Below are 12,845 nucleotides of genomic sequence, written 5' to 3'. Positions count from 1 at the left end.
AAAAAAAAAAAAAAAAAAGAACCAGTGGTATAGGCTGGCCCCGCAAAAGCTTTAACTAAAGAACTATAGTCAGAGATAGTTGAAGGCCACTCAAGGAATCTATCTTACCTCCTGCCACTCCACTACCTGTGCCCAATGTTCCAGCCTAACTGAACAAACTCTTTGTCATTCCTTCAACATTCATCTTTGGGTCTTTTTACAGTCTATTCTGTCTAGCATGAATAAAAGATGCTTGTCTTCCCATCCCTTCCCAACACAGCTAATTCTTCCTTCTCCTCCAAGACTCAGTTCAAACTTTACCTTGTCTAGGAAGCCTTTCCTGAGTGTCTCCAGTCCCCAACCATGGTTCTAGTGCAAACAGAATAGAGGGCCCTCCCTCTGTACTCCACGTGCATCCTTTGTTATCTCTCACTGTACTATGATGTTTATGTATATATCTGTGTTTCCCACTAGACTGAGTTCACGGTATAATGCCTGGAAGAATAGGAACTTCATAAAGGTCTATGGGATTGAATAGGGTATTATCATTCCTACTCTACAAATAAGACAATGAACATTCTGCTGATATATCTTTAGATGAAGTGAGAGCAAAACAGTCTTGCTGATTTCTGCCAAGCTAAGTTATCTACAACCTTAAGTGATTGACAAGAAAATCATCTGGATGGTTCAGAACCAGAGTTGGGTTCACCGCCTGTGAAATCCTTAGGAAGAGTTGAGGGATCACAAGAAGAGCTTTAATCATTACCTTACACATGTAAGACTTTCAAAGCACTTTCACATCCAGATTCTAAAAGCAGTTTTATAGGAATGAACACAAAGATGGCTCCCCCAGCAGCAGATGAAAGGATCAAGGGGAGCTGCTCCAGCATGGATCACAGAGAGTGAGGCCTGCAACTCACCTGAACTGGCCCAATGCTCTTATTCCGGCCTCCAGGCATGCCATCTTCTCTGATAGCTGGAAGGAAACATAAGTCAAGAAAGATAGTCAGAAGCACGCTCACAGAAGTCTAAGCACAAAAAGAGAACTTATTTGGCCCAAAGCATAGGTGGTAATTAGTGAAGCCAAGATTAAAACACAGGTCTTTCTGTACCCAAAGCATACACCTCTTTCTATAATTCCAGGCTACTTCACAGGCAGCAATATTTGGGCTCTCAAGGCACTGGCACACACTGCATACATTCAGTATGCTCAATAAAGGTGACAGCATTGTTAACTAGTCCCACACTTACAAATATCCCACCAAGATGATGCATCTAAAGGCTCTGGTAAATTCCAGGGGAGGAATAGAGAGAATATTTCTATTTTTAAAAAAACTATTTTTTTTATTCCCAGCCTAAGATTAGGTCTGATTTGTAGAATCAGGAGAACAGGTTTGTGTTTTTGCTTTTTTCATTAATTGGAATTTTGACCTCACTGGTTCCTCCCTGCAAAGTCAGTCAAGTAGAGCTCCTTTGCAGCGGAAGAAGCTTACTTAGCGTTTTCTAACTATAAAAAGCATCTTTTAAACAGCATCAGCCTCCCTAAGATTAACAACTATAAATACTATTGTCATCACTCTTTACGGAATACTTAATATAGGGGCACAGAGAAGGAATCCCTGATTTGTAATTATAGGAGGAGCCTAGTATCAGGCAAAGCTTTCTGGAAAAGACAACTGCTAAACTGAGTTGTAAAGGCTGAGTAGGATTTAGGCAGGAAGGAAAAGAGTGCTCTAGGTTGAGTGAACAGTATACAGAAAAACTTCAAGTTAAAAGTAAGAATGGTAAGAATGGACTGTTCTTTTTGGGAACTTGCAACTGGTTCAATCTGGCTAAAGCATGGGGGGCGGCGGATTATGTGGGGAAAGAATAGCAAAAGATAGGGCTGGAGAGAGGCCAACTGGGACCAGATCATAAAGAGTCTTGAATACCGGGCTAAGGGTACAGACTTTAGCTGAGGAGCCTGTGGACAAGAAGGAATACAAGGGAGTGACATGGTCACACTGGCATTTCCGAAAATGAGGAAAGTATCAGAATCACTTCCCTTGAACAAATGAATCTAAAGCTCAGAGAAATGAAGTATTTTACTTGAAGGAGACAGAATCAGGATTGGAACGCAGGCTATCAGGCTCTAGGATAAGACTTCTTTCCACTACTAGTATTTCCCATAATGTATAGGCATACTATTGGAGAAACGTAAGATGCTTTTAGGTGGTGCATAAACTCTTACTTATACATGTATTCTAATGTGCATTAAAAATACTGATTTTCCATTCACCAAAGTGAGAAAAACTGTCTTTGAAAATTCATTTTGATTTTTTTAAAAGGAATAATATAAACAGTAGTAACAATTTAACTAGAGATGGTAAAATCTGTCAAGATGGCAGTGGGGTACAGTGGTTCGTGCCTGTAATCCCAGCTACTTGGGAGGCTGAGGTGGGAGGATCACGTGAGCCCAGAAGCTTGAGGCTACAGTGAGCTAGGATTGATCATTCCACTGCATTCCAGCCCTGGGTGACAGAGCAAGACTCAAAAAAAAAAAAGGATGGCATGAAATTGCTCGAAGTGTAGGTAACAATACAATGTGTCATAGTGCCTCTGTTAAAACAAAAACTTGAATCATATTTTAAAGCTTATAATGTATTATATTTGCATATACATATGTTATCTCATTTGGTCCTGACAGCAACGTTGGAGGGTGTACATCATTATCCCATGCGTTTTTGAGATGGGAAAACAGAGCCGAGAGAGGTAGAGACTTGCTCAAGGTTACTCAGGCAAGAACTGACAGACCTGGGGTTTCAGTTATAGGTCTTCTGATTCTAAAGCTGTGCTTGTTCACTGAGCTAAGAGCAAGTTTTTCAGCAGGGCTGAGAGTATACCAGTGATCTAATTAAAAAGAACAAATGGCTTCTGGGTACAGTATTACAGGAATCGTTCTGCTGTACATCTTGTCCAAGCCTAAGAAAGAGAATGGTGCCAGCTATGGTTCTTCTATACAAGAACCATTAAAAAAAAAAAAAAAAAAGCATAAATACTCCACAAATACATTTTCAGCACTGGAACTGATGTGCCTACCTACCATTCCTCACTTGCTTTGGTCTGGGCAGTCAACCAAATGCAGAAACCAGAAACATAAGACAAACACAAAGCTATCCACATCAAAGCCCCACTCAAAACCTGATGGTGGCTCCCTTTGGTCTATGGGTAAGTCTAAGCTCCTTAAGCTTGGCATTCAAGACCATCTGTGATCTGGTTCCAATGGGATTCCCCATGCTCATCTCTTGCCATAAATGCTATACCTTATCTACCAAGAACTATTTGTCTTTGAATACATCATGCTATCTTACATGGGTGTGTCTCTGTGTAAGCTGCTTCTACTCAGAAAGAAACTTACAGTGGAAAAACATGGTAATACCACCCTACCCAAGTGACATCACCTTAACCAAGTGATTCAAGTTAATGTCACCAATAATGGGACAAACTTACATCATGTGCTCTTGATATGATGGACTGAGAAGGACACAGCATCATTTCTATGGTATTCTTGCCAAAAATGCATAACCAGAATCTAATCATGAGGAAATTGAAAACCCAAATCAAGAAATATGCTACAAAATATATGACCTATTTGCTTCAACATCGACAATGTTAATAAAGACAAAAAAAGGCTAGGAAATATTTCAAGATTAAAGGAGACTAAAAGCACATAAAAATTAAATGTAATGTGATTTCCTGGATTGGCTTCCAGACCAGAAAAAATAAAATTGCTATAAAGGACATTGGGATAATTGGTGAAAGTTGAATAAGATCTACTAATTAGGTAACAGTACTTTGTCATGTTAAATTTTGATTTTGATAGTAGTGCTATGTTTATATTACAAGTAAAGGGGAACGATACCTGTACCTTACTTCCAAATGGTTAATACACACACACACACACACAGAATTATATATATTATATATATATTACTATAAATAGCATGATAAAGCAAATGTGGCAAAATGTCAACGATTGGTGAATTTGGGTGGGAGTTACTACTGTTGCAAATTTTCTCTAAGTTTGAAATTATTTCAAAATAAAACATTAAAACATAATTTAAAAGTCTTTTTTTTTTTTTTGGAGACAGAGTCTCACTCTTTTGCCCAGGTTAGAGTGACGTGGCGTTAGTCTAGCTCACAGCAACCTCAAACTCCTGGGCTCAAGCAATCCTTCTGCCTCAGCCTCCCAAGTAGCTAGGACTACAGGCATGTGCCACCATGCCCGGCTAATTTTTTCTATATATTTTCAGTTGTCTGATTAATTTCTTTCTATTTTTAGTAGAGACGGGGTCTCGCTCTTGCTCAGGCTGGTCTCGAACTCCTGAGCTCAAACAATCCGCCTGCCTCGGCCTCCCAGAGTGCTAGGATTACAGATGTGAGTCACCGCACCCGGCCTAAAAGTCTTTTTTTTAAAAAGCCCTTTAAGTTTGTAAGGAGCTTAAACTTTGATTGCTTCAAGATTCTACTCAAATGTAGCTCTCCTTGAGATTTCCCAGTGTTCCATGCAGGCTTCTGTGCTGTGTCCTGGGGTATTTTTTATCCTGGTAAAGTGATATGGTAACCCTGTAAAATTACTGTCTCACAATGCCATTCTGCAAACATCACCTCCTTCAAGAAGCTTTCCTTGACCTTTCTACTTTTGAACTAATTAATTGTCAAGTTATAAGATGACAAAAGTTAAGGGAATTTTAAATTTTTTCACATCATTACCTAACTGATATGAATTCCCCCATGAGGCCTAGTGTAGCTTCTTCTCTCCTCTGAAAATATTTCCTCCATTCCACTTCCTGCCATGGCCCTCCAGTCAAGCCATGTAACCTGGAAGCATCCTATCACTACTGGGTTATCCGGGACACAGAGAAAAGTAGGACTTGTTCATGGAGCTTGAGGGGCTCACTGTCTAATAATGGGGGAAATAGGTGAAGAAAGATAATACAAGGTGACCAGAGTTATGGCAGAAGACATACAAAAAGCTGTGGGAGGCTGGACATGGTGGCTCACGCCTATAATCCTAGCACAGAGGTGATAGGATAGCTTGAGCCCAGGAGTTTGAGACCAGCCTGAGCAAGACCAAGACCCCCATCTCTACAAAAAATAGAAAAATTAGCCCAGCATTGTAGCACATGCCTGTAGTCCCACCTACTCAGGAGGCTGAGGGAGGAGGATCACTTGAGCCCAGGAGTTTAAGGTTGCTGTGAGCTGTGATGACACCACTGCACTCTAAGTCTGGTGGTGACAGAACACCACTCTGTCTTAAAAAAAAAAAAAAGCTGTTGGAACACAGGAGGAACATCTGGTGGGGGTGAGGGTTGGTGTCAGAGAAGGCTTCTTAGGGGATGTTACAAAGAAAAGAAAGTATATATAGTCAGGTGAAGAAGAGAGAGTGGAATATTCCCAGAAGATGAAAGCACATATGCAATACATGAAACATCATCGGGTTTTTGAAGAAGTGAGATGGAATGAGGACTGTGAGTGGGGAACAGCAGCAGAGAAGGAAAGGGATGAAGTGGCTGATGCCAGAGTCAGAGGGGCCTTGAAAATCATTTTGAGGAGCCTGACTTTATCCTAAAGATTGAAACATGGGTGAGGCATATATGCGGAGGGTACTAGGGTAGTAGCGGGGATGGACACACAGGGCCCAGCTTCCACTCACTGCCCTTCTTTAGATCTCACTCATTGCTTTGCTAATTAATTTCCTGACCAGCCAACTTCCAGGTATGAAAAGATACTCAGTTCTATATCCAGAGATGGAGGACAACAGAGGGCTGGCTCACACATAGCAAGGAAGCCCCAACCACAAATAGCATCTGCATTTCTTCACAGTTAATTTTTTAAAATTTGAGGTAAGTTTAGACTTGTAGAAGAGTTGTGAAAACAGTATGGAAAGTTCCCATATATTCTACACCCAGCTTCTCCTTCCATTAACATCTTATATAACCACGGACTATTCATTAAAACTAAGAAATTTACTTTGGTACAATACTATTAGCCAAAGTAGAGACTTTATTTTGATTTCTCCAGTTGTTCCACTGATATCCTTTCTTGTTCCAGAACCCAATCTAGGATTCCACTTTGCATTTTGTTGTCATGTTTCCAATAGTCTTCTCCAATCTGTGACAGTTCTTCCGTCTTTGTCTTCTGTGACCTAGACACTTTTCAAAAGAGTATTTTGTAGAATATCAGTTATTTTGTAGAATATCAGTTATTTTGAAGAATATCCCCTCAATAAGGGCTTGTCTGTTTTCTCATGATTAGACTGAGAATGAACTTAACCCTGTGTATATGTATACATGTGCCCTTCTCAGGGTATCATATCAAGGGCATGTAATGGTCGGTGTGCTTTACTGGTGATGTTAACTTTAATTGCTTGGCTAAAGTAGTATTTGTCAGAATTCTCTAAAGAAACTTACTATTTTTCCCTTTGTAATCACTAAATATTTCCAGACTATGCAAATTTTCTGTTTCTGTGTAAACCTATCCCCACCTATTTTAGCATCCATCAGTGGATCCTGCCTGTAGCAATTATTAGCAGTATTCTAATGGTGATTTTCTATTACCCTCATTCCTTCTACATTTATTAATTGGAATTCTTTTATAAGGAAGAACTGTCACTTCTCTGTTTATTCAGCTATTTCAGTATGAACTCATGGATATTTATTTTATTCTTTGGGTAATAAACAATACTATAATTATTTTGTTGCTCAAGTTGTTCCCACTTTGACCACTGGAAGCTTTCGGTTTGGCTTCTGTGCTCCCTGATGTGCTTCCTTTTCTTTATTTTTAAATATTTCCTAACTTTCTGGCACCATAAGATACTCCAGGCTCATTTCATATTTCCTTGCTCCAGCCCTGAAATCAACTAGAACTCCAAGGAGTCCTGATTCCTTTAATGATATTTGGGTGCTAGATCTGGGTGCTAGATCTGGGTGCTAGGTGTGCTCATTGCTATTGGGGTATCATGGCTTTTAGCCCCTCTCAGTGGCTAGAGCTTGCAAATAGATGTATACTAACTCATATGCCCCCCCACATCTCTATATATTTTTATATATCTAGCCAGCCATATAAACATGAGTACATATTGAAAGATGAGTACATGCTGACACCACTGGTTCTAATCTAGCACCAGAGATTTCTTTCTAGCTTTCCCATGTCTGAATTTATAACTTCCTTCTCTGATGTCAGAAACCTGATTCTCACTGTCCCCAATATATTTACTCACTTCTTCAATCCTAGTATACAAATAAAGTAGCAAGAGAATTCCTAACACATAACCTTGAGAGGAACAAATTTTATAAACTAGAGTGCTTTGTTTATATATTTTCACTTTGTCTTTGGCCTTACAGTAGACAGTCAAAACACTGTTTTCAAAGGTCAGCTGCTTTCTTCAACATCCCCTTCTGTGTGGCTATGTGATTCATTTGTAATACCAGTTAGATTTATTTGTCACAGTGTGCATTCCATTTCTCTGAGCCCCTCCGCCACTCCATCATATACTGGTTAATTAAAAAAAAATCTACATGTAGTAAAATTCACTTTTTTGTAGTGTATAGTTCTCTGGGTTTTGACAAATGCATAGAATTATGTGTCAACCACCACAGTTCCATACAGAATATTACTTACCCCCAAAATATTCCCATGGCAACTGCAATTTTAATCCTGCTTTCTCAGCACTAACCAGGAGGTGGCAGGTTTTCTGAGAGGCAGCCTTTACCAGGCAACTGCGCCTGCCTGCTCTGCATGCAAATAGGCCTAAGGAGACAGCTCCCTATTCCTCACACCCCATGTGTCATTTTCTCCTGCCTATGGTTAGAAGGGTTATGAAATTAACTTTCTTCTCTAAAATAGGTTAGTTTGGCTGGAAGCCTCAGAATATCACACTTCATCTGAATAGGAGGGATGATTCCTCAGAGAACAGTCAAGAAGGCAACTCATAACTATGCTTTGATAAAATATTCACAGTGAGAGCAACAAGAGAGATGAGAAAAGTGGAGGCCAAAACCGAATCAGGGTGAAAGTGGGAAGATGACCACAGACTCTCTTAAGGACACTTTTGTTTGGTATTGGTGACTGGAAAAGATTTCTGTAAGAGGAAACTGATAGTGGGGAGAAGGGAAAGGATTTCCAGGTAGTAGAGAAAACCTGACCACAGGCAAAACAGTGTAAGACATCCTTGATGCACAGTGTTCAAGGCAGAAGACGAGTTAGAAAGACAGGCAGGGAACAAACACTTCAAATGCCCCACAGTGGTATTTATTTATCATTCAGTGAACTCTGGGCATTCCAACATGCAAACGGCTATGCCATATGGTACACATGTAAAGCAGTCTGTTATCCATGTAGTTAGGTACAAGCACTGCTTGAATAACAAATTATAATTTAATAATTATTAATATTAACTATCAACCACCCATAAACTAACTATTGCTAAGTCATTTTACTTCTGTAAACTGCATCTATAAACTGGGAATAATAGTTAATAATAGGGTTGTTGTGGGTATTCAATGGTATAATGCATGGAAAGAGCATAGAGGTTTCTGGTACACATAAGTGCCCAATAAATATTAGTATTATAAAGAAATTATAAACCACCTAAACTGGGTGTGGTGGTACACACCTATAGTTCCAGCTACTCAGGAAGCTGAGGTGGGATGATTGTGTGAGCCTAGGAGTTAGAGGTTGCAGTGAGCTATGATCATGCCCCTGTACTCCAGCCTGGGCAACACAGCGTGACCCTGTCTCTAAAAAGAAAGAAAGAAACAAGCAAGAAAATCCAAACCCCATCCACCTAAATTTATCTAAATGCCCTTTCATATCTCTCTTACCTTTCTTCATATTGTGCAAGTTTTAAAAAGATTCTTCTTATCCATACACAATAAAACCAGTCTAAGGTACATCTGGATGTCTGCATTCATTAATGCTATAAGATCAGTCTGAACAGTTCACTAAATCCGACTAACCCCACAACTCCTGCACACTGCTACTAGGAATCCCTAATATCTTGCTGGGTATTTTATATATGCTATCATATTTATTAATAATCCTCTGGAGAACTCTGAAGGGTATCATTATACCATTTTAAAGGTAAGATAACTGAGTACCAGAGATAAAAAGCAAACTGCCTAAGGTCACAGAGCTAGTCTGTCTGCCTCTAGAGCCTCTGTTCTTTCTACTGAATGACGCTGCTGTACTCTATCTGCCACCCTCCATGGGAATACTCCTCTAGGGTTCTGACATTGGTCCTTCTCTCTTTAGTATCTAAGCTCTCTCTGTGGGTGATTTTTACCCACTGACAAGACTTTAACTACCACTTCTATGCCAACAGCTCCACAAATCTCTCTTTGCAGGCAGGACTTTTCACCTCAGTTCAATCCTATATATCCGACTTCCTTGGTAGACATCTCTACGTGTCCTTCTCAGGTGCCTCAAACTCAGCATTGACAAGGCTACCATTTGCCCCACCCTGCTTTTCGGTCTGACTTCTTTTTTCCTGGTAGGACCATTACTCTTAATCTAAATCTTCAACTTTAACTTCTGGTGCTGCCCAATATTCAGTGTGTTACCAGCTCTTATTGGGTTCTTCCATGACATCTCCCCAGCTGTGCCTCTTTCCCCTTCCCTCCTTCAGATCCTTCACACCTTTCTTCTGGACTCTTCTAAAACACTTTCTAGGTGACTTTTCTGCTTCCCCTACCCCAATCTATCCTTCAAAGCTGCCCTTCATATTAATCTTATTAGAATATCAGTTTATTTGGGTCATCTCAGGCTAATGGCTCCTGGAAAGCTTCCCAATAAATCCCAAACTCCCCAACGACCTGGATGCTGACATCCGAGCATGCCTAGCCTCTGAGTACACCATGGTTCTAGAAAACAAAATGATATCACCTTCAGGGGAACCTCCTATCTCATGCCTTTCCATCCAAAATTTCTACTTCCTGTCATCACCCCCTGAAGGAACTAGTGCAGTATATTAACCCCAGTTAGGACCTGATTGTTAACTGGGATCTTGCCACATGAGGCTTGCACATTATTCCCACAGAATCCTTAACATCTCAACAGTCTTTCTCCCCACGTAGCCTGGGAGGTTCCCACAGGCAGGGACTGTACCAGATTCATTTTTTGGGTAATGAGTACACAGTATAAAGCCTAATATATAGAGCAGGCTTGGGAAATTAATAACTCCAAAGCATAATAAGCTGACACTAAAGGAAAAGTGATGAATGAAAGGTGTGCAGTGAGAGCCATGAGCACCACTCACCCTTCCGGTTCATCCCCATCTGAAGGCATTTGAGCAGGCGGCAGTACTGGCACCTGTTCCTCTGCTTCCGAGACATGACACAGTTCTTGTCACGACTGCACCGATATACCCGTTTGTTGCAAATGCTCCGCTTGAAAAACCCTTTGCAGCCCTCACAGGAGATGATCCCATAGTGCAAGCCTGTAGCACGGTCCCCACAAATGAGACAGGTTCGTTGTTCAGCCCGATCATCTGGAACAGAAACTGAATATGTTCAAGTTAGAGCATAGTGGAAATAATGGCTTTATGCCTGCAGTTCCTAAAATGAGCAACCCTACTCTGTGTAGAGTAAGAACTCCAGGCTAAAGGGCAAACAGGGAGCACATCTTTGAAAACTCTGCCCCAAGAATAGTCCGTGCATCTACCTGAAGACACAACAAACACAGCCTATTAGGTCATTAAATATGAAATGTCCAATTTCGACTCAAAAGTTTAGTTTATTACATCTCAAACACGAAGCAGTACAATGAATCAAACTGTGTGCCTAAACTATCAACACAGTTTTGTCATCTTAATGGTAGCTTGTTTATACTAGCAGCAAAGAAGCCTAGAGAGCGAGTGGCGATGAATTTGCAAAAGGCACTTTCCACAGCTTGTTGAGAATTGAGTATTTTTCCTTGCAAGAAGTGGTCCAAAGCCTGGAAGAAGTCAGTTGGTGGTAGTCAGTTGGTAGTCAGTTGGTGCAAGGTCTGTTGAATACAGTGGATGACAGAGAGTTTCCAAGTCCAGCTTCTGTCATTTGAGCAGTGTTGTTTTTTGCGACACATGGTCTTACAAGAGGATTGGCCTGTTTCTACTGACCAATCTGGCTGCTTAATCACACGCATTCTCATCATTTCATCCCATTGGTTGCAGTAGACATCCGCTGTAAACGATTGATCAGATTTCACGAAGCTATAGTGGATAATACCAGCACTGGACCACCAAACAGACATCATTAGCATTTTGTGATGAATATTCAGTTTTGGACTGTGTTTCAGCACTTCATCTTTACCCAACCATTTGTGCCAAATGCTTGCGACTGTCAAAAAGAATCCATTTTTCATCACACGTAACAATACAGTGTAGCAATGGTTTATGTCGTGATGGTAAAGAAAGGTAAGCTTTGATATGATTTCTCTTATGATGCTCATTTAATTCATCCAATACCCTCTATCCAGCTTCTTTACCTTGCCCATTTGTTTTAAATGGTCCAACATTGTTGGAATAGTAATGTCCAACCTCGCTGCTAAATCACGTGTAGGTTGAGATGGCTTGGCTTCCACTGCAGCTTTGAGCTCATCATTATCCGCCTTGGTCATAGGTCACCCACATGGCTCATTTTCAAGATTAAAATCACTAGCATAGAACTTCTCAAACGATGGTTTGAGATGTACTGTGTATTCACTAGCTGCATCCTTCCCAAACATTTTGTTGATCTTTCGAGCTGTCTGCACTGTATTGGTTCCACGATGGAACTCATATTAAAAAATAACACTAATTTTTGGCTTATCCATGGTTTCACAAAATTGCTCTTAAAAAAAATTTGAAAGATAATCACAAGCCAAAATGTGCATTTGAAAGTACACAATAAAAAAACACAATAAAAAAAACAAAAAACAAAAAACAAAAAATGTCAAAGCGAAATGCCAGAGATAACAATGGTCAAACTTAGTACTTAAGGAAATTGGACATTCCATACTTAATAACCTAATAAAAAAAAGAACTCACACTCCTCCTCCTGGGTTTCATCATCACTTGGACCAGTACCCAAGATAGAAACCTAGGAAATATCTTAGACTCTTCTGTCTCCCTTACCCTCCTCATGCACAGTCCATCAATCCTATCCTGTAAAGTTGTGGTAAGTATTACTGACAATATATGTAAGTGCCTAGCACATGGTATACACTCAATAAATGACAGTTATAACTGTTAACAAGTGAAGAAGTTTTAACCACACCCAGCTAAGCCATCCCTCCATCCATCCATCCAAAAGAGGTTTACTGAGCAACTATTCTATTCCAGGCACTGTTCTAAGACATGGATACAGCTGTGAACAAAAGTCCCTGGTGAAGCTTACATTCTAGCAGAACATCTATTCTGTGTCCAGGCCTTATGCTAGGATATAAATAAATCAGCATGATCCTCACAGTCAAGGGACTCACTGATTAGCAACAAAAGAATTAGTCAAAAAGGAAGTTCAGGCTAGAATATAGCTCTTCACTTCCTCTTCCTTCAAACTGTACTCACTCAGGACCAAGCAACTGCCAAAAACAGTGATGTGACAAAAAAGCACCCTGGTAAACTGTGATGTCAGACTTTGCCAGCAGGTATAAGAAATCTCCAGGAGGGCCAGGGCCAGTGGCTCACGCCTATAATTCTAGCCATCTGAGAGGCTGAGGTGAGAGGATTGCTAGAGGCCAGGAGTTTGAGACCATCCTGAGCAGGAGCGAGATCCCACCTCTATAAAAAATTAAAAAATTAGCCAGGCATAGTCGTGTGTGCCTATAGTCCCAGCTACTCAGGAGGCTGAGGCAGGAGAATCACTTGA

At 40.4% G+C, this 12,845-nt stretch overlaps 1 protein-coding gene across 4 annotated transcripts in view; it reads right to left on the bottom strand.

The window, feature by feature from the left end:
- Nucleotides 1-12,845, bottom strand: part of NR6A1 (nuclear receptor subfamily 6, group A, member 1) — a 226,092-nt gene that overhangs the window by 21,712 nt on the left and 191,535 nt on the right. For 2 of the 4 annotated variants that reach the window (XM_012639676.1, XM_012639675.1), the window contains exons 3-4: nucleotides 10,277-10,507; nucleotides 900-955 (exon numbers count right to left, since the gene is read on the bottom strand). In XM_012639676.1, the coding sequence (XP_012495130.1) occupies nucleotides 900-955; nucleotides 10,277-10,507 (287 nt within the window). Of the gene's footprint in view, nucleotides 1-899; nucleotides 956-10,276; nucleotides 10,520-12,845 lie in introns of all 4 variants that reach the window. The other 2 variants (XM_012639673.1, XM_012639674.1) reach the window with 1 other exon arrangement.

This window comes from Propithecus coquereli, unplaced genomic scaffold (genome assembly GCF_000956105.1).
Source record: "Propithecus coquereli isolate 6110/MARCELLA unplaced genomic scaffold, Pcoq_1.0 Scaffold142, whole genome shotgun sequence".
Classification (NCBI taxonomy): domain Eukaryota; kingdom Metazoa; phylum Chordata; class Mammalia; order Primates; family Indriidae; genus Propithecus; species Propithecus coquereli.
The sequence above is the reverse complement of the archived record's forward strand: the minus strand, read 5'-3'. Positions and strand labels throughout refer to the sequence as shown.